Below are 21,072 nucleotides of genomic sequence, written 5' to 3'. Positions count from 1 at the left end.
TTTGCAAGCAGATTCTTTATCGTCTGAGCCACCAGGGAAGCCCGTGACTACAGATGGTCCCCAGTTTATCATAGTTTGGCTTTCAGTTTTCAGCTTTACAGTCCTGTGGAAGTGATGCGTGTCCAGTAGAAACGGTACTCCCAGTTTTGAATCGTGATCTTTTCCAGGCAAGAGACCTGTGGTTTGCTCCTCTCTCCTGATGCCGGGCAGTGGCAGTGAGCTACAGCTCCTGGTCAGCCACAAGATCCCAAGGCTAAAAGGCCAATACGCTTCCAACTGTTCTGTTTTTCACTTTCAGAACTGTATTCAATAAATTTCACAAACTATTCAACACTTAATATAAAACAGGCTTTGTGTTAGATGATTAAGCCCAACTGTAAGCTAATGTACGTGTTCTGAGTATGTTTAAAGCCAGCTAGGCTAAGCCGTGGTGTTCAGTAGGCTAGGTGTATTAAATATATTTTAGATTTAATAGTATTGTCCACTGATGATGGGTTTATGGGGAAAGCCCTGTTGTAAGTTGAGGAAGAGAGATGTTCCAGGAGATGGTACATGCTCTCCCTGTTATTTCTCTTTGCAAGTTTCAAGGCTCTGCATGAACACAGCCAGTGGCCTCCTTAGACCCTGGGACTGAGAACAGTAGTGCTTAAGTAGCCAGGCCAAAGTAGGGGATTTGTTGATGTGGTCTTCCATTTTTTGAGTCTGGACTTGCTTTCGTTCATCCTAGATTAGTATCACAACTCCCTGCCCCTTAGCAGTCACATCAGGTCATCTGCTGAAATTCTGTGGTGGAACCAAGGGCTACCTCTCCTGAGGACACTCACTTCCACTATATACTCTCGTGAGCTCAGTGTGTTGAGATCTCAACTGTTAGTTTAGTTCAGTTCAGTTTGGTGGCTCAGTCGTGACTGACTCTTTGCGACCCCATGAATCGCAGCACGCCAGGCCTCCCTGTCCATCACCAACTCCCGGAGTTTACTTAAACTCACGTGGCATTTGCATTATTTGGTCCATGTAAATATTCCTCATAGCTGAGCTAAATAGGGTACCTGAATTCCATTTTTTAATCTTGTATAACTTATTTTTCCTTTGCTTAGAATTAACCTTGTTTTTTGTGTGTGTGCTTTATTTTTTAGCTATATCTTAGTTTGATTTCTTTTCCCCAAATGCTCTAACAAATTTGTCACAGCTAACAAGCCAGTTTCCAAATTTATCCCAAACACGTTTAGAGTACTCCACCAGCCCCGTGGTCTGTTCCCGTGGAGCACTCTCCCGGCACCTTCAGCTCTGGCCCACTGGAAGGGCCACATCTGTTGCACACTGTGGTCCTGGGAGCTGCTTTCATCAGCAACCTGGGCTGTGCCCAGGAACCCCCTCTACCTCGTGTCTCTCTTTTTGTTGGTTTGTGCCGTCACTTTGTCAGCGCCCATTATCTAGTACCTTTCTGACAAAGGTACCTGGAGTAAGCATTGTGAGACTGTGTATGTCTAAAGATTCTTTTCTCCTCCTTCCATTACATTTCCAATGGATCCAGAATTCCAGGTTGAAAACCTGTTTTCATCTGAGTTCTGGACGCTTTGCTCCACTGTCTTCTAGTGTCCGGTGAAGCTCTTGAGAAAGAGAGCACCACTCTCCCTCCTCCCCTTTGCCTGCGGCCTCTCCTTCTCTGGGAGCTCTTGCTTGCTGTTCTGGATCTCCGCTGGTGATAGACTTTGAAATGTCACCCTTAGTCCCTGTCCATGCTGTAATGCCACTTACACACTCACATCATAAGTGGTTCCAGACTCCATCCACGCAAGCAATAGGATTGCTTTTTAATTCACTGTAGACCGTGGATGGTGTCTGGAACTCTGGGGAGGCATTTTTGGACTCTTTCTCTTGTCCCAGGCATGTGATGTGTCAGACAGTTCAGAGACTTACTGGAGAAGGAAATGGAAACCCACTCCAGTGTTCCTGCCTGGAGAATCCCAGGGACAGAGGAGCCTGGTGGGCTGCAGTCCACGGGGTCACACAGGGTTGGTGTCTGTGTGACTGAATGACAAGAGCAGAGACTTATATGCTTCAGTCCTGGGTTATTGTCCTTATTATTTCTTCTGTTTTTTTTTTTTTTTTCTGTGTTGAATTAATCTTTATATATTTTTTATCTTTTCTCTTCTTTAGTTGTTTTTGTATTTTTGTTCTACTTTTGAGAGTTTTTCAGTTTTTCCCCTGAAATTCTCCACTGATTTTTACAGTTTTTGATGTTCTATTTTTCCAAGAACTCTTTACTGTTCTCCAGTTGTTCATTTTATAGCATTCCTTTTACCGTGAATGTAATATATGTTCTTCTGTCTCTGAGAGTATCATAGTGTGAAGAATTTTTTTCCCTCCTTGTGGTCTCTTTCCAAGGTTCTTTTAACTGCTCGTGATTTTAGCTTCAGTGTTCCATGTTGGAAACCTTCCTTGACTATTCCATTATCCTTCATCATCCTTTCGTACTTAAGAATGACACCTGAAAAGCAAATTGGCAGCTCCAGGGAAGTGAGAGGGATGTCAGAAATCGTGGTCTGGTGAGCTCTCTGTAGAGTGACTGCGCGGGGTGACCTCGCGTGTCGGTGCCGGAAGGTCTTGTCTCTGGCGTGGTCCATTCTGGGGAAGAGCCCTCCTGTCTCCTGTCAGGGCAGGGTGGGCGCAGGAGTAGACACTGGAAGCGCATGTTCCAGCAGCCGCATGGGAAGGGGCAGTTGGGGCAGTGGCGGGGCGCCTTACATTCAGAAATGCTGCTTCTTACTGTGTTCCTGTCGGTCTAGAGCCTCAGCTCTGCCCTCCTCTGTGTGTTGCGTTCTCCATCCTCTCCCCAGTGTGTCTGATTTCAGAGTCTCTCTGCTTTAGTTTGTCCCAAGAATAAATCCTTTGCTGCTTCTGAGGATGGGGGAAAGTGTCTGCAGGTCTGGACTCTCGAAGTAAGGCTTTCAAACCAACCCCCTTGTATGAATCAATATCTAATTTCTTTGAAATGTCTTTATCACGGCTTCCATCTGTAAATTATGGAGAATTGATAAGAAGACCTAAAAATCTTGCTGTGTTCCTGTTGGTTTGTCACTGAGAGTGGGAAAGACATTGGCATAAGCCTGGAGAGTAATTATAAAACATATGCGAGTCAGGGTCAGAACCTTAAGGAAATGCTTCACTGCGAGTGCAGGAGGCAAAGTGGGGCTTAAACAGTGACAGTTAAAGCATCTGGTGGAGCCAGGATAAATACGTTGAATCCTCAAGTTAGACAGTGAGAGCGTTTATTACTGTAAGTGTATCATAAACAGTCTTATTTTCATATACTTATGTTAATGCATTTCTTCCAAGGATTTTGTTTCAGTGCTTGGTTTGGCAGAACGTGTACTAAAATTGGAACTTAGAGAAGAATAGCATGGCTTATGTGCAAGGATGACAAGTAAATTTCTGCTATATTTCACATTTTCAAAAAATTAACTCAAAATTTACCAAGGGCCTAACCATATATCAGTTTTCATTCCAGTCCCAAAGAAAGGCAATGCCAAAGAATGCTCAAACTACCACACAGTTGCACTCATCTCACACACTAGTAAAGTAATGCTCAAAATTCTCCAAGCCAGGCTTCAGCAATACGTGAACCGTGAACTTCCAGATGTTCAAGCTGGTTTTAGAAAAGGCAGAGGGACCAGGGATTAAATTGCCAACATCCGCTGGATCATGGAAAAAGCAAGAGAGTTCCAGAAAAACGTCTATTTCTGCTGTATTGACTATGCCAAAGCCTTTGACTGTGTGGATCACAATAAACTGTGGAAAATTCTGAAAGAGATGGGAATACCAGACCACCTGACCTGCCTCTTGAGAAACCTATATGCAGGTCAGGAAGCAACAGTTAGACCTGGACATGGAACAACAGACTGGTTCCAAATAGGAAAGGTGTACATCAAGGCTGTATATTGTCACCCTGTTTATTTAACTTCTATGCAGAGTACATCATGAGAAACGCTGGGCTGGATGAAGCACAAGCTGGAATCAAGAGTGCCAGGAGAAATATCAATAACCTCAGATATGCAGATAACACCACCCTTATGGCAGAAAGTGAAGAGGAACTAAAAAGCCTCTTGATGAAAGTGAAAGTGGAGAGTGAAAAAGTTGGCTTAGAGCTCACCATTCAGAAAATGAAGATCATGGCATCTGGTCCCATCACTTCATGGGAAATAGATGGGGAAACAGTGGACACAGTGGCAGACTTTATTTTGGGGAGGGGGGCTCCAAAATCACTGCAGATGGTGACTGCAGCCATGAAATTAAAAGACGCTTACTCCTTGGAAGAAAAGTTATGACCAACCTGGATAGCATATTCAAAAGCAGAGATATTACTTTGCCAACAAAGGTCCGTTTAGTCAAGGCTATGGTTTTCCAGTGGTCATATATGGATGTGAGAGTTGGACTGTGAAGAAGGCTGAGTGCCGAAGAATTGATGCGTTTGAACTGTGGTGTTGGAAAAGACTCTTGAGAGTTCCTTGGACTGCAAGGAGATCCAACCAGTCCATTCTGAAGGAGATCAGCCCTGGGTGTTCTATGGAGGGAATGATGGTAAAGCTGAAACTCCAGGACTTTGACCACCTCATGCGAAGAGCTGACTCACTGGAAAAGACTCTGATGCTGGGAGGGATTGGGGGCAGGAGGAGAAGGGGATGACTGAGGATGAGATGGCTGGATGGCATCACCGACTCAATGGACGTGAGTTTGAGTGAACTCTGGGAGATGGTGATGGACAGGGAGGCCTGGCGGGCTGCAATTCCTGGGGTCACAAAGTGTCTGACACGACTGAGCGACTGAAATGAACTGAACTGAAATAACCATATAGGTTAAAACTATAAAACTCTAAAGAGAAAATAAAGAGAAAACTTTATGATCTTGGATTTACAGTGATGTCTTGGGTTTGATACCAAAAGCATTGATGACAATGAAAAAGGGATAATTGGACTTCATCAAAATTTGAAAGTTTTAATTTTAACTTGGGGCACAATAGACAGAGTAAAAAGGCAGCCCACTGAATGGGACAAAATATTTACAAATCATGTATCTGATAATGGATTGCTATGCAGACTATATAAAGCACACCTGCAACTCAACAACAACAAAAATCAATCTGATTAAAAAATGGACAAAAGACTTGAATAAACATTTCTCTGAGGAAGGCATACTAATGTTCAGTAAGCACATGAAAAGATGCTTAACATTAGGAAGCATTAGAGAAATACAAATCAAGACCAAAATGAGATACCACTTCGCATCCCTCAGAATGATTGGTTTTTTTTTAATATATAAAAAGGGAAAATAAGAAAAGAACAAGAGCTGCTGAGGATATAGAAATGTTGGACCCTGTGCAATGTGGATGGGAATGTGAAATTTATCCTGCAGCAGTGGAAAATAGTGTGATGACTCTTCAAAAAATGAAATGCAGGATTATTATATGATCCAACAATTTCACTTCTGGACGTATACCCAAGAGACATGAAGACAGAGTTCAAAGAGATAGTTGTACATGCCTATTTATGGTAGCATTATTCACAGTTGCCGAAAGGTAGAAGCAACCCAGGTGTCCATCAAGGGATGAATGGATGAAAGAATGTGGCTATATCCACTCAGTGGAATATTCTTCACCTTAAAGAGGCAGGGAATTCTGACACATACAGCAACATAGATGAAGCTTGGGCAATATGTTAAGTGAGATAAACTTAAGTTCAAAAGGACAAATACTGCATGATTCCACTTCAGGTTCCTAGAGTAGTCAGATTGACAGTGATGGAAAGTAGACCGGTGGTTCCCAGGGCTTGAAGTGGAAAGACGGGGGGGGGGGGGGGGGGGGGGGCGGGTAGCTTTCAGTGGGCCCAGAGCTTCCGTTTGGGAAGATGAAAAGACTTTTGGAGACAGACTGCGGTCATGTCTGTACAGCAAGGTGAGTGTGCTTAACACTTTGAAAGAGATCTGCCTTAGGCTGATGGAGCCTGGAGCTCGGCTTTAATAAGGAAAGAAGAAGCTGGTGACGATAGGGACTTTTACACTTTGGACAGTGAACCAAACACTTTTAAAAGGTAAAAATGGTAAAGTTTTATGGTAAAATTGTAAAAGTTTGTGTGCGTATGCACCGAGATTTAAAAAATTTCAAGTCAGGAATAGCCATTAAAAAGAAAACATTTGCGTTCCCAGGTATTTCATCTCGCGCAGATGTTCAAAACCATCTTGAGTACCTCCTCTCTCTTACTTTTCTTCATGACAAAGTTTTCTGTCTTCACCCATCGCTTCCTCTTTCCTAAATGCACAGAGACCTGTCTTCCCGCCTTCCCTGAGGCATCACATCTTCCTCCTCATCCAGTTCCCTCACACAGTGGCCAGGCTCTGCACCCTGACTACTCGTCCATAAACGCAAGTCCCTGTCGTCACCAGCTTCTCCTTCCTTTATTAAAGCCGAGCTCCAGGCTCCATCAGCCTAATACAGATCTCTTCCAGCACATGCTCCACGCAGGCCCCAGCCTGGCCCATCTGCTTCGCATCTCCAAGCGTCCGCTCTTCTCAGAATGCCGGCCACCTCACCTCCATGCCCTGCCCCGAGCGCTCCTGAAACTGCGTCCTGAGGCCTGGCCCTCTGAAAGCTGCTGACGGCCAGCGACAGTGCTGCTTCCAAAGTCCTCATGGGGCACTGGGTCCTGCTCACCGGGACCCGCCTCTCAGTGTGCCTACGGCCCGTGTTCCATCCTGAAACACCCCCTCTCGTGCCTTGCCCTGCCAGGTGCCTGGGCTCATTCAGAGAATAAAGGAAAACGGAGGAGCTGCTTTCATAAAGCAGCCACACTGTGAATTTCACAAACTGAATCGATTGTAAATAAATTGTGCTTTTTACAGTTGTGGAAATTTACCACCCCGGCCTCGGTGCCCCGTTGTCAGAAGGACTCCCTGACTGTTGGTGGGTGCAGAGTGCAGGCCTGGCACCCGGGCACCTGGTTTCTGCAGTCTGGACGAGAGCACGCTCCGTGGTCTTCCTGCTAGAACTCTGCTTTTCCGAGGTTTGTCCTCCGCGGGTGAAGTTACTCTGTGGCCTCGTCCCTAAGCGGACAGCCTGCCATGGTCAAGGAGCCTGCGTTTCATCAACTCCCAGGAATGGTGTAGAGAAGGAAGGGAAACCTGAGTGCTCTGGTGGAAGAGGATAAGGCTTTTGTGCTAGTCACTCAGTCCTGTCCGACTCTTTGTGACCCCATGGACTGTAGCCCACCAGGCTCCTCTGTCCCTGGGATTCTCCAGGCACGAGTACTGGAGTGGGTTGCCATTTCCCTCTCCAGGATAAGGCTGGGTAGAAAGCAATTTGTAAGAGTAACCTGAGTGAGTCCAGAGTGGAGGACACAGGTGCTGGGAAATCAGGCTAGACCCCCGCAGTTTCAGAATGCAGAGAGAGGCTGCCCGGAGAGGACGCCCCCACTGTTCTAGAGCCATTGGATCACCCCTGCTTTCTGTTGGGCAGCTTTATCTTGTCTTCTTTCTGGGCCCTGATCCATCTGGCTGGCCTTGCATATGGCCAAGCTCTCACGCTCTGAAAGAGGCTTGGTGTGTTTACTTGTGTGCGTGTGTGTGCACGTGTGTGCGTATGTGAATGTGTGTGTCCTTGCTTGTCATGTCCCCCCCTTCCTCTCCTCTTGGAATCTGTTACTCCTCTGCAGGTCTCTTCTCCTTCAGGAAAACGTGGTCTTTTCAGTGGCTCCAAAACACAGCCTTTCTGGAATCCGCTGAATGGTTTATTTGGAGGGAAATGCCTAAATTCGAGATTGGCTTAAATTTAGATGATATTTATCAACGCACATGCGGCTTCTGCTGGCTGATTGTCAAGTCTGTGTGCGGCATGTTGTCTAAGACTAATGTTTTTCATCTTATTTTTAAAAACTTTAAATGCTGGTTTTCATCTGTATAAAAGTGGGACTGCTTATCTCAGAAATGTTTGTCATCTGCGTGTCCCTCAGCCTCTCCCGGTTTGAGCACTCCGGTGCTGTTTTACGCCCTCTCAGTCTCTCTCTGCTGCCCCCTGTCCTCAGGGCTACTAGCCTCTGCTGCTTCGAGCCCATCCCCACCCCTGCCCTGTGCCCACAGCCCACGTGTGGGCCTGGGCTTCTGCCAAGGGCGGATCACCCTGATGGTCTGGCCCCAGAGCTCCCAGTCTGCTCATCCGAGCTTTGCAGGGAAGAGTGGTCGCCCCTGGGTGCTCTGTTGACCTACCTGCTGGGCTGGGGCGTCATTGGAGCCCAGCGCAGCACCCTCTGTGTTCACACACACATCTTCTTGTGTGCCCATCACTTGTGTGCAGAACAGTAACTCTCTGCAGCCCCCAGCCCTGGACTGAATCCAGATGGTCACAGCAGACTCCTGAAGGTGTCAATCAGTGAATTGCTCTCAAGGGCCCCAGAGGTCCCCTCTGTGATCCAGTTCCTGTTTCCCCTAGTCTGACACCAGCTTGTCTGTGCCTATAACGCAGTCCTGGAAACTGTCCCAGCCGCAGGCAGGGAGAGTCCTGGTCAGGGCAGGGAGGTGTTGCCTGCCCCACCTGTCTCAGCTTTTCAGGAGAAGGGCACCTCCTGCTGACCCCTGATGTCCTGCATTGACAGTCTTCATGGTTAGTCTTAGTCACTGTCCATTCCTCTTATTTTAGAAAGAAACTTGGGCTCTGGTCTTTTAGACACAGATATCATTAGAATGTCCTGAAATTTTAAAGGAACATATGTGATCTATTATGGGCTTCCCAGGTGCTGCCTACCAATGCAGGAAGCATAAGAGATGTGGGTTCAATCCCTGGATCGGGAAGATCCCCACGAAGGAGGGCATGGCAGCCCACTCCAGGATTCTTGTTTGGAGGATCTCATGGACAGAGGAGCCTGGTGGGCTACAGTCCATGGGGTTGCAAAGAGTCAGACACAACGGAGTGACTTAGCACGCATGCACATACACGTGATCTGTTACACCACACAAGCCTGGAGACTGGAGGGGCCAGGAAAGGCAAAGCTGGGGATGCCCCACGCCCAGCCCTGCCCTGCCTGCTAGTTCATGTTGCTCCCACCCTGTGGGCTCTTGGCAGTTGAGGGTCCCATGAAATAGGCAGTACTCATGACCCTGCATTGAGCCCATAGCGTGACTCTGGTATGAGGCGTGTGATGTTACCTGTCTGTGCTGCATGGGAAATACTGAAGCTCAGACTAGGATGCTAGTCGTCCGACTCCAGCATTTGCTCCATTCTGTGTTTTCGTTTCCACACAACTCTAATTACTCAAAATGTTATGCTGGTGGTTTCACGGGTGCGTACATATATCCCGATTTATCCAAGTGCTGTGTTTAAATATGGGCAGCTTAGGTGTCAGTTATGCCTTCGTGAAGCTGTCTTAAAATAATTCATATGTATAAATGTCTATTACATATCAGAAGTCCTCCTTTCACCAATAAAACATTCTAGAATCTGTACGTAGGACTTAAAAATTCCTTACAGTCGAGTGTTGTATGATTTTTCACTTCAGACACCTGTGACCTCGGCTTTCTTGTTAGTTATTGATATGTGAAAGGTAAGAATAGGAAGCCGGAGGCCCACGGACGCTACACGCACGCGTGTCTTAACACCTGAAGTCCTAGCTCTCTCCCGGGTCCCCTCCCTGCTGCGAACGGCGTGGAGAGCGCGGGGCTGGCCGCCGGAGGACGGCGGTTCGGTGCGCTTCTGGGCTTGCTTGCCCCCATGTCTCTTTGTCTTCAGTCCCCTTTGCTCCACTCCTCAGTCCTTGGTCTTTTCCCAGCACGCAGTGCCCAGGTCTGCTGCCCGTGCTCTTCAGTGGCCCCTGGCTCCTTCGTGGTCTTGCTGAAGCACTGGGCCCCTGAGGTCTGGCTCTAGAAAAGTGCTCTCCAGCCTTGTTAACTGCGACGGCAGTCAGTGGCTCGGCTCTGGCCTGTGGAAATGCCAGGGCCGAGGGCAGCTCCCACTGGATAACTGGACCTCTGTCCCATCCCTACCTCTCTAGAAAGCCATTCCGATTGCAAATGAGAGATGAATCTACTTCTTCTAATTGACTTTCAAGAAAAGGCCAAACCTTTATTACTAAAAATCATATTTACTGTAACAAGTTACTTTCAACAGCAGAAGAGCTGAAGTTGCAAACTCCCTCAAGCCACTTTGGTATTTTTCAAAGCCAGCAGGTTCTTAATAGAGGATGCCCCTGAGACCCAGTAGTTAGAGCTGAGCCAAGGGTGAAGGGAAAGTGAAAGTGTGTCGCTCAGCCTCGCCCAACTCTTTGTGACCCCGTGGACTGCAGCCCGCCTGGCTCCTCTGTCCATAGAATTCTCTGGGCAAGAATGCTGAAGTGGATAGCCATGCCCTTCTCCAGGGGATCTTCCCAACCTAGGGATTGAACCCACATCTCCTGCATTGCAGGCAGATTCTTTACTGTCTGAGCCACCAGGGAGTGAAGGGTACAGGGCACTTTTCCTGTCTACCCCTCCCCAGGTACCTTATAGATGAAGTAACTCTCAGGCCAAGCCTTGCAGCTGAGACAGACCTTTGTCAGGGAGTGGGCACAGAGGCACACAAAGACAGTCATCTGCCTGTGGTTGGAGACTTTCCGGGAGGGCCCCATTCCTGGTTGTGGTGGCATGTTTCGCTGGTGTGTGTGTGTGTGTGTGTGTGTGTGTGTGTGTGTGTGTGTGCGCGTGCGTGCTCAGTCTCTCAGTTGTGGTTGACTCTTTGCAACCCCCTGGACCGTAGCCACAGGCGCCTCTGTCCTTGAAATTTTCCAGGCAAGAATACTGGAGCAGGTCGCCACGCCCTCCCCCCGGGGCTCTTCCGCACCCAGGGACGGAACCCGCATCTCTGGCGTCTCCTGTCCCGGCAGGCAGACTGTTTACCACTGCACACCTGGGAAGTCCCATGGCTCGCTGGTCGTCGACATTAACGCCGCCTCCTCCTTCTCTCCAGCCAGCTGCCTCCCCTTCGCACTGAAGAGCGGGAGCAGAGGACCCGCTTTGCTGACCCTGAGAAGCAGGACAGACCCCCAGGAGCAGATGAGCCATGAACCAGCGGAAGGCGGCCTGGACGCCCGCGACGCCTCAGGTACAAAGGAAGGCCTGCTGTGACGCCCCCCAGCCCGTCTCCCCTTCTCTGAGAACCCCTCTTCATCGAGCGGGGGCTTCGTGGACAGTGGCCAAAAGTGCTGTGCACGACTCGGGGAGACGTGGGGATGGTGGGTGTTAGCGTGGCTCCCGGGAATGCAGGCAGAAAATTCCTCACACTGGAATTTTCTAGAACACCTGCGTGGCTTCCAGCTCTTTCACTTGTTTTTCCCACGTTTGAGGGTCTGTTTGACCACTATGCTTGCTCTTTATCTCTTCGATCTTTAAGGTTAGGTCAGGCATGCTCTTAGCTGAGTAGACAGCGCCAGTGCTGGTGCTGCGGGAACTGACGGGTCGTGAGAAGCTGTGTGGTGGGTGAGCTCGTGGCACCGGCTGGGGTCTCCTAGGGAAGTGCCGGGTCCCAGTGAGGAGTGAGGCCTGCGCCCTCTGGAACCCGGGAAGTGGAGGTGTGCCTGCGGAGGCTACGGGGGCGGGAGACCAGGCGGGCAGTGGCCAGAGGCCGAGAAAGGGGGCACCTTTCAAGGAGAAAGCCAGCAGGTGACAAAGGGCCTGGAGAGCGGAGGGCAGGGCTGGGCACCGGGGGCCCCGCTTGGACCTGGGGGAAAGCTGTTCCAAGCGGGGCCGGGCCGGGGGCTGTTGGAACAGGTCCAGGCGGAATGAGGGGCTGACGGGGGCGGGCTGGGGGGCTGACGGGGGTGGGCCTAGGCGGAACGGGGGGTGAGGCGGGGAGGGGTCCCCAGGCAGAATGGGAGGCTGATGGGGGCAGGCTGGGGGGCTGACGCCTGCGGGCCCAGGCTGAACGGTGGGCACGGAAGGCAGCAGGCATGGAGCACTCTTGCCGTGGGGTTTGCTTCGTAGAACAAGGAGGTAGGATGATAAGCTGTCAGGGAGGTGGGGTCAGAAGGGTTTGTTTACTCTTAATTTATTTTAACATGGGGCCGGGCAGAGTGACTGAACCCTCTCCCTCTCCGCAAATGCAGTCATCCTCCAGCCAGGTGGAGATTGCCTCCGATCTATAGAAGTCTCCAGAGCAAGATCAGTACTTTCCCTTCAGCCTTAATCATAGGAGAAAGGCTGCCTATCCCACCAGTCAAGATGCCTCGAAGAAAAATCAGTGCCAGCCAGCTGCAGACAGTTAGACACACACACACACACACACACACACACACACACACACACACGTGCATAGTCAAGTCTAATGTCAAATACAAGTCCAGTGTGGAAACCAGTAACAGCGTCTTTACATTATTGGGTAGCCACTTGCCCTCTGTGGCTACTGTAATTTAAATTCATCAAAGGTCAATGAAATTAAAAATTCAGTTTCTCAGTCACACCAGCGCATTAGCAGCGCTCAGTGGCCGCACGTGGTGAGCGGCTACTTAGAGAAAAGTGCAGAAGCAGGCTGTTTCCACAGCACATCCTGGGGCCAGGCTGCTGAGAGTTCTCCCACAAAGGCCTGTGTGAAACAGTGAAAGTGCTAGTCGCTCAGTCATATCCGACTCTTTGTGACCCCATGGACTGTATGTTAGCCCGCCAGGCTCATCTATCCATGGAATTCTCTAGGCAAGAATACTGGAGCGAGTGGGTTGCCATTTCCTTCTCCAGGAGTTCTTCCCGACCCAGGGATTGAACCGAGGTCTCCTGAATTGCAGGCAGATTCTTTACCGTTTGAGCCACCAGGGAAGCCTAAAGAAAAATTAGCCTGGAAGAAGAGAAATATTCAGTGGAAAAGGGAGCAAAGCAAGCTGAAAAGGGATTTGTCAATCCTGAATGAGAAACAGCGAAAGCCGTACCATACACTGGAAGATTTAGGAACAGGAACTCTTAGTTTGCCCATGTGAATTGCAGAGGTGAACCCCAAATCAACAGCTCTTAATACTAACCAGTTTATTGTAAGAGAAGAAAATTGAACACAAAAAATCTGTAAAAATATAATAAAGGCAACTCCAACAATAATACTTCAACTTTTTGCTTGTAATTCAATTATTCGAAACTCAGTACAGGATTCCCTAGAAGCCGAGACTGTGTGATGATCCACAGGGGAGCTTCCTGTCCTCCACCCTGGGGCACCCTGAAGCACAGGGCTCATTAGCACATTCCGTGTGACTCTGGAGGCTCAGGGAGGCTAGCTTCCTCAAGGGACACGTGGAAGGGGGACCTCTGAGTCCGGGCTCCTCGCTCGCTCTGGGACGTCGGCGGGCAGGGGCCCTGACCAGGGTCTGGGCGCCTTGAAACTTGGTTCTGAGCAGAGAGGAGGGGTCTGTGCAACCCCGTTTTGGAGCAGAATCAGCAGGGCTGGGGAGCCACTGTGCAGCCTGGGGCAGCCTGGCTCAGGGGCCGGCGATCCAGCCATGGTGTTTGCTCATGACATCTGTGAGCACCACTTCAGCTGCGTGTGGGGCCAAATAGGATTTCCTGGGCTCCTGCCCCAGCACTTCCCATAATTTTAAGCCTGCTGTTTCCATAGAGACATATTTCGTGTTTTAAACAATTGAGTTGAAATAAACTTTTGAATTTCAACTTTTATATGTTAGCATTCCTAGTTAGGATTACAGTGTTAGCATTTGTCAAAGGCTTAAGCAAATTCTGAACTACTTACTCTGATAGGGATAGCCCTGGGGTTAAGTCTAAGAATAGTTTCTCAACATTTTAAAACTCTTTTGAACAATTTGCTTTTCTTGAATGAAATCATGTAAAATTGTCATGCACTAGTCTTTTTCTCTCTAAAGTCTTCATGGTGATTGAAAATCAGATTTTAATATTGTTTCTAAAGAATCCTTTCATCAGGTATTGAGAACTAATTCTCTACCAGTTTCTTTCCTCTTTTTGTCATGGCTGCCATGAAGCTTCTAGAAGGATGGATTGATTTAATCATAGTCTTTGAAGTTTTAAGGGGAGGAAGGTTTAACACTGAGGCTAGAGTTATTGGGATCAAGTGAGAGAACAGGATGGAGGTTGGAGGGGACAGGGCCTCTGGCTCTGACTCTGGTTCAAGCCCTGTTCTCAGCCAAGAAGGATGAGACACTGGTCTTTGTCAGTTACCCTACATAAATAAGTTTTCAGTTCAATTGTTCAACTGTATCTGACTCTGTGTAACCCCATGGACTGCAGCATGCCAGGCTTCCCTGCCCATCACCAACTCCTGGAGCCAACTCAAACTCATGGCATCAGTGATGCCATCCAACAATCTCATCCTCTTTTGTCCCCTTCTCCTCCTGCCTTCAATCTTTCCCAGTGTCAGGGTCTTTTCCAGTGAGTCGGTTCTTCGCATCAGGTAGCCAGAGTATTGGAATTTCAGCTTTAACATCAGTCCTTCCAAAGAATATTCAGGACTGATTTCCTTTAGGATTGACAGGTTGGATCTCCTTGTAGTCCAAGGGACTCTCAAGAGTCTTCTCCAACACCACAGTTCAAAAGCATCAAATAAGTATTCATGTTGGGTAATTGACTGCCATCTCAAGTAGTTATCAGAGGACCAGTTGACTTGTAACGATGACAGTCTCTTTCTAGTAACCAGAATCTTCCTGTCTGTAATCCATGGAAACCTCTTTCCTGATACTGAGATGTCTAGGAAGCCAAAATAGCAGTGAGGAGTTTGCTTAGGGATGCAGAGTGAAGGTACAGGGCGATGGCATCTTGAAGGACGCTTCCCTAGACCCTGGTAACATCACCCGGTGCACCTGGTGCCCCACTGAGAACATTGTCTGGTGACGGGGATGCTCTTGTTCTGAGACTTTTATTTTTCCTTTCCCTACAAAGCTGAGCACCACTCAAGTGGGCTTTTCTGAAACCACTGCGCCATGTCAGCCGCCCGTCTGTCCTCATCTTTCCGGATGTCTTTGTCACCAGTGTTGTTAGAGTGCTGCACGAGGAGGAGGCTGGCCATCCCACGGGGAGGACAGGCATCCTGTCGCCTCCACGTCCCAGGAGGACCGCAGCGTGCCTGCCTCCTTCTCGGGCCACTGTGTCACTGTTCTAGTCAATCTCAACGCTTTTTGGAGGTGGGGAACTCACATGGTAAATGCAAACTCCTGAGACTGTCAATGTTTAAATGAAGGGTTCCTCATTAGCAAATGATTTTTTATTTTACAGTATTGTATTGGTTTTGCCATACATCAACATGAATCCGCCACGGCTGTACACGTGTTCCCCATCCTGAACCCCCTCCCTCCTCCCTCCCAGCACCATCCTTCTGGGTCATCCCAGTGAATCCCAGCCCCAAGCATCCTGTATCCTGCGTTGAACTTGGACTGGCGATTAGTTTCTTATATGATATTATACATGTTTCAATGCCATTCTCCCAAATCATCCCACCCTCTCCCTCTCCCACAGAGTCCGAAAGACTGTTCTATATATCTGTGTCTCTTTTGCTGTCTCGCATACAGGGTTATCGTTACCATCTTTCTAAATCCCATTTATATGTGTTAGTATACTGTATTGGTGTTTTTCTTTCTGGCTTACTTCACTCTGTAAAATAGGCTCCAGTTTCATCCACCTCATTAGAACTGATTCAAATGTATTCTTTTTAATGGCTGAGTAATACTCCATTGTGTATATGTACCACAGCTTTCTTATCCATTCATCTGCTGATGGATATCTAGGTTGCTTCCATGTCCTGGCTATTATAAACAGTGCTGCAATGAACATTGGGGTAGCCTTGTCTCTTTCAGTTCTGGTTTCCTCAGTGTGTATGCCCAGCAGTGGGATTGCTGGGTCATAAGGCAGTTCTATTTCCAGTTTTTTAAGGAATCTCCACACTGTTCGCCATAGTGGCTGTACTAGTTTGCATTCCCACCAACAGTGATTTTTAGTTATCATCTTAGTAATCCACGGGCAGTTGTGATATTTTTAAAGTCATGAGGCATATCTTTTAAAAACATACCCCATATTTTACCTTTTATCAAAATTGTTTAGTACATAAATTTTAATAGCCATATTTTATATCAAAAGATCAAAACCCAAAAATTGTGTATGAATATTTTCCAGCTGAAGGTCTAGTTACTGTCAGTTGTATTTGATATCACTCAATTCTATAACAACAGATTATCTGAATAAGTTCTTGAGTTCGTGGACTCTGCCTCACCACCCCAAAAAGCATGTTTTAGAAGAGTACTCTGCTTTTGGCATCATGTGAGGGGCTCCGGGAACATGGAGAAGCCTAAAGCCGTCTCTGTACTTTGGAAGGTTTTTTATTTGAAATGTTGCAAGAATTCCTGAGTCCTGTCCTCAGGCTCTATCAGGAGCTGTGGGGTGCTCCCTGGCATCTGGGTGGAGGACAGGCGGGGGCCAATGAGAACTGGAGTGCTGGGCGCTGGTGACGCAGGAGAAGCCACTCGCTGCAGCGTCAGGATCGCACTTGCCCACGAGGACGGCGGGGTCCACAGTCAAAAGAGGATGATGGCTGAAAGGAGGTGATCTGGAAAGCAGAGTCAGAAACGAGGAGGAGAGGAGGTCCCGGACGTTCGCTCTAATTAGTATACTTAGTTGTGGACTGCTATCAACTGATGATGGAATTAATTTGCTCTATTTTTCTATAGTATGACTTTTTTCCCCTTGACCAAAAATGTGTGAGGGCTTCCCTAGTAGCTCAGCTGGTAAAGAATCCGCCTGCAGTGCAGGAGACTCCAGCTCATTTCCTGGGTCGGGAAGATCTGTTGGAGAAGGGATAGGCTACCCACTCCAGTATTCTTAGGCTTCCCTGGTGGCTCAGCTGGTAAAGAATCCGCGTGCAATGTGGGAGACTTGGGTTCGATCCCTGGGTTTGGAAGATCCTCTGAAGAGGGAAAGGCTACCCACTCCAGTATTCTGGCTGGGAGAAGTCCATGAACTACACAGTTCATGGGGTTGAAAAGAGTCAAACACGACTGGGTGACTTTCACTCAATCAGTCAAAAACGTAAAATGATCAGCTGTATTATGCTCTTTTGTTCAGTCGTTCAGTCCTGTCCGACTCTTTGCGACCCCATGGACTACAGCACACCAGGCTTCCCTGTCCATCACTGTCTCCTGGAGTTTGCTCAAACTCATGTCCATTGAGTCAGTGATACTATCCAACTATCTCATTCTCTGTTGCCTTGTCTCCTCTTGCCCTTAGTCTTTCCCAGCATCAGGATCTTTTTGAATGAGTCAACTCTTTGCATCAGATGGCCAAAGTATTAGAGCTTCAGCTTCAGCATCAGTCCTTCCAATGAATATTCAGGCCTGCACTTCACGACAAATCAGTTCAGTTCAGTTCAGTCACTCAGTCGTGTCCAACTCTTTGCAACCCCATGAATCACAGCACGCCAGGCCTCTCTGTCCATCACCATCTCCCGGATTTCACTCAGACTCATGTCCATCGAGTCCGTGATGCCATCCAGCCATCTCATCCTCGGTCGTCCCCTTCTCCTCCTGCCCCCAATCCCTCCCAGCATCAGAGTCTTTTCCAATGAGTCAACTCTTCGCATTAGGTGTCCGAAGTACTGGAGTTTCAGCATTAGCATCATTCCTTCCAAAGAAATCCCAGGGTTGATCTCCTTCAGAATGGACTGGTTGGATCTCCTTGCAGTCCAAGGGACTCTCAAGAGTCTTCTCCAACACCACAGTTCAAACGCATCAATTCTTCGGCACTCAGCCTTCTTCACAGTCCAACTCTCACATCCATACATGACCACAGGAAAAAGCATAGCCTTGACTAAACGGACCTTAGTCGGCAAAGTAATGTCTCTGCTTTTGAATATACTATCTAGGTTGGTCATAACTTTTCTTCCCAGGAGTAAGCGTCTTTTAATTTCATGGCTGCAGTCACCATCTGCAGTGATTTTGGAGCCCCCCAAAATAAAGTCTGACACTGTTTCTACTGTTTCCCCATCTACTTGCCATGAAGTGATGGGACCAGATGCCATGATCTTCGTTTTCTGAATGGTGAGCTTTAAGCCAACTTTTTCACTCTCCTCTTTCACTTTCATCAAGAGGCTTTTTAGCTCCTCTTCACTTTCTGCCATAAGGGTGGTGTCATCTGCATATCTGAGGTTATTGATATTTCTCCCAGCAATCTTGATTCCAGCTTGTGTTTCTTCCAGCCCAGCGTTTCTCATGATGTACTCTGCATAGAAGTTAAATAAGCAGGGTGACAATATACAGCCTTGATGTAGTCCTTTTCCTATTTGGAACCAGTCAGTTGTTCCATGTCCAGTTCTAACTGTTGCTTCCTGACCTACATACAGATTTCTCAAGAGGCAGGTCAGGTGGTCTGGTATTCCCATCTCTTTCAGAATTTTCCACAGTTTATTGTGATCCACACAGTCAAAGGCTTTGGCATAGTCAATAAAGCAGAAATAAATGTTTTTCTGGAACTCTCTTGCTTTTTCCATGATCCAGCGGATGTTGGCAATTTGATCTCTGGTTCCTCTGCCTTTTCTAAAACCAGCTTGAACATCAGGGAGTTCACGGTTCACGTATTGCTGAAGCCTGGCTTGGAGAATTTTGAGCATTACTTTAGTAGCGTGTGAGATGAGTGCAATTGTGCGATAGTTTGAGCATTCTTTGGCATTGCCTTTCTTTGGGATTGGAATGAAAACTGACCTTTTCCAGTCCTGTGGCCACTGCTGAGTTTTCCAAATTTGCTGGCACATTGACTGCAGCACTTTCACAGCATCATCTTTCAGTATTTGAAACAGCTCAACTGGAATTCCATCACCTCCACTAGCTTTGTTCGTAGTGATGCTTTCTAAGGCCCACTTGACTTCACATTCCAGGATGTTTGGCTCTGGGTGAGTGATGACACCACTGTGATTATCTGGGTCGTGAAGATCTCTTTTGTACAGTTCTTCTGTGTATTCTTGCCACCTCTTCTTAATATCTTCTGCTTCTGTTAGGTCCATGCCATTTCTGTCCTTTATCGAGCCCATCTTTGCATGAAATGTTCCCTTGGTATCTCTAATTTTCTTGAAGAGATCTCTAGTCTTTCCCATTCTGTTGTTTTCCTCTATTTCTTTGCATTGATTGCTGAAGAAGGCTTTCTTATCTCTTCTTGCTATTGTTTGGAACTCTGCATTCAGATGCTTATATCTTTCCTTTTCTCCTTTGCTTTTCGCCTCTCTTCTTTTCACAGCTATTTGTAAGGCCTCCCCAGACAGCCATTTTGCTTTTTTGCATTTCTTTTCCATGGGGATTGTCTTGATCCCTGTCTCCTGTACAATGTCATGAACCTCATTCCATAGTTCATCAGGCACTCTATCTATCAAATCTAGACCCTTAAATCTATTTCTCATTCCACTGTATAATCATAAGGGATTTGATTTAGGTCATACCTGAATGGACTTCCCAGGTGGCTCAGATGGTAAAGTGTCTGCCTCCAATGCGGGAGACCCGGCTTCGATCCCTAGGTTGGGAAGATCTCCTGGAGAAGGAAATGGCAACGCACTCCAGTATTCTTACCTGGAGAATCCCAGGGACAGAGGAGCCTGGTAGGCTACAGTCCATGGGGTCGCAAAGAGTCGGGCATGACTGAGCAACTTCACTTCACTTCACTTCACTTGAATGGTCTAGTGGTTTTCCCTACTTTCTTCAATTTAAGTCTGAATTTGGCAATAAGCAGTTCATGATCTGAGCCACAGTCAGCTCTCTGTCTTGTTTTTGCTGACTGTATAGAGCTTCTCCATCTTTGGCTGCAAAGAATATAATCAATCTGATTTCGGTGTTGATCATCTGGTGATGTTCATGTGTAGAGTCTTCTCTTGTGTTGTTGGAAGAGGGTGTTTGCTATGACCAGTGCATTTTCTTGGCAAAACTCTATTAGTCTTTGCCCTGCTTCATTCCGCATTCCAAGGCCAAATTTGCCTCTTACCCCAGGTGTTTCTTGACTTCCTACTTTTGCATTCCAGTCCCCTATAATGAAAAGGACATCTTTTTTGGGTGTTAGTTCTAAAAGGTCTTGTAGGTCTTCATAAAACCGTTCAACTTCAGTTTCTTCAGTGTTACTGGTTGGGGCATAGACTTGGATAACTGTGATATTGAATGGTTTGCCTTGGAGACGAACAGAGATCATTCTGTCGTTTTGAGATTGCATCCAAGTACTGCATTTCGGACTCTTTTGTTGACCATGATGGCTACCCCATTTCTTCTGAGGGATTCCGGCCCACAGTAGTAGATATAACGGTCATCTGAGTTAAATTCACCCATTCCAGTCCATTTTAGTTCGCTGATTCCTAGAATGTTGACGTTCAGTCTTGCCATCTCTTGTTTGACCACTTCCAATTTGCCTTGATTCATGGACCTGACATTCCAGGTTCCTATGCAATATTGCTCTTTACAGCATTGGATCTTGCTTCTATCACCAGTCACATCCACAAATGGGTATTGTTTTTGCTTTGGCTCCATCCCTTCATTCTTTCTGGAGTTATTTCTTCACTGATCTCCAGTAGCATATTGGGCACCTACTGACCTGGGGAGTTCCTCTTTCAGTATCCTATCATTTTGCCTTTTCATACTGTTCATGGGGTTCTCAAGGCAAGAATGCTGAAGTGGCTTGCCATTCCCTTCTCCAGGGGACCACATTCTGTCATGGCAAATAGATGGGGAAAAAAGTGGAAACAGTGACAAATTTTATTTTCTTGGGCTCCAAAAATCATTGCAGACCATGACTTCAGCACAAAATTAAAAGGTGCTGCTCCTTGACTGAACATCTGTGACAAAACTAGATAGCATATTCAAAAGAGACATCACTTTGCCAACAAAGGTCCGTCTAGTCAAGGCTGTGGTTTTTCCAGTGCTCATGTGTGGATGTGAGAGTTGGACCATAAAGATGCTTAGGTACATGACAGGAATGATATTTTGTCTATCTGTTTGGGTTTGTAGCTTTTTTTGTGTTTATGTTATTAATCTCTCACACTTCTCCAGATCTACGAAAAGGAGCATTTCCTGTTCAGTGAAACCTGTCCTCAAAACCTAATTGTCA

At 47.3% G+C, this 21,072-nt stretch overlaps 1 protein-coding gene and 1 non-coding gene across 3 annotated transcripts in view; both read left to right on the top strand.

Annotated features, from left to right (window-relative positions):
- Window positions 1-21,072, top strand: part of PDE10A (phosphodiesterase 10A) — a 581,099-nt gene that overhangs the window by 243,689 nt on the left and 316,338 nt on the right. For both annotated transcript variants that reach the window (XM_042253703.2, XM_012183244.5), the window contains exon 2: window positions 10,982-11,116. In XM_042253703.2, coding sequence (XP_042109637.1) covers window positions 11,068-11,116 — 49 coding nt within the window. In that variant the 5' untranslated portion in view covers window positions 10,982-11,067. The remainder of the gene's footprint in view (window positions 1-10,981; window positions 11,117-21,072) is intronic.
- Window positions 3,352-3,455, top strand: LOC114116275 (U6 spliceosomal RNA). Its single transcript, XR_003590259.1, has one exon. It is a non-coding gene; the product is annotated as a U6 spliceosomal RNA (small nuclear RNA).

The sequence above is a fragment of the Ovis aries genome, chromosome 8, assembly GCF_016772045.2.
Source record: "Ovis aries strain OAR_USU_Benz2616 breed Rambouillet chromosome 8, ARS-UI_Ramb_v3.0, whole genome shotgun sequence".
In the NCBI taxonomy this organism is placed as follows: Eukaryota; Metazoa; Chordata; class Mammalia; order Artiodactyla; family Bovidae; genus Ovis; species Ovis aries.
The sequence above is the reverse complement of the archived record's forward strand: the minus strand, read 5'-3'. Positions and strand labels throughout refer to the sequence as shown.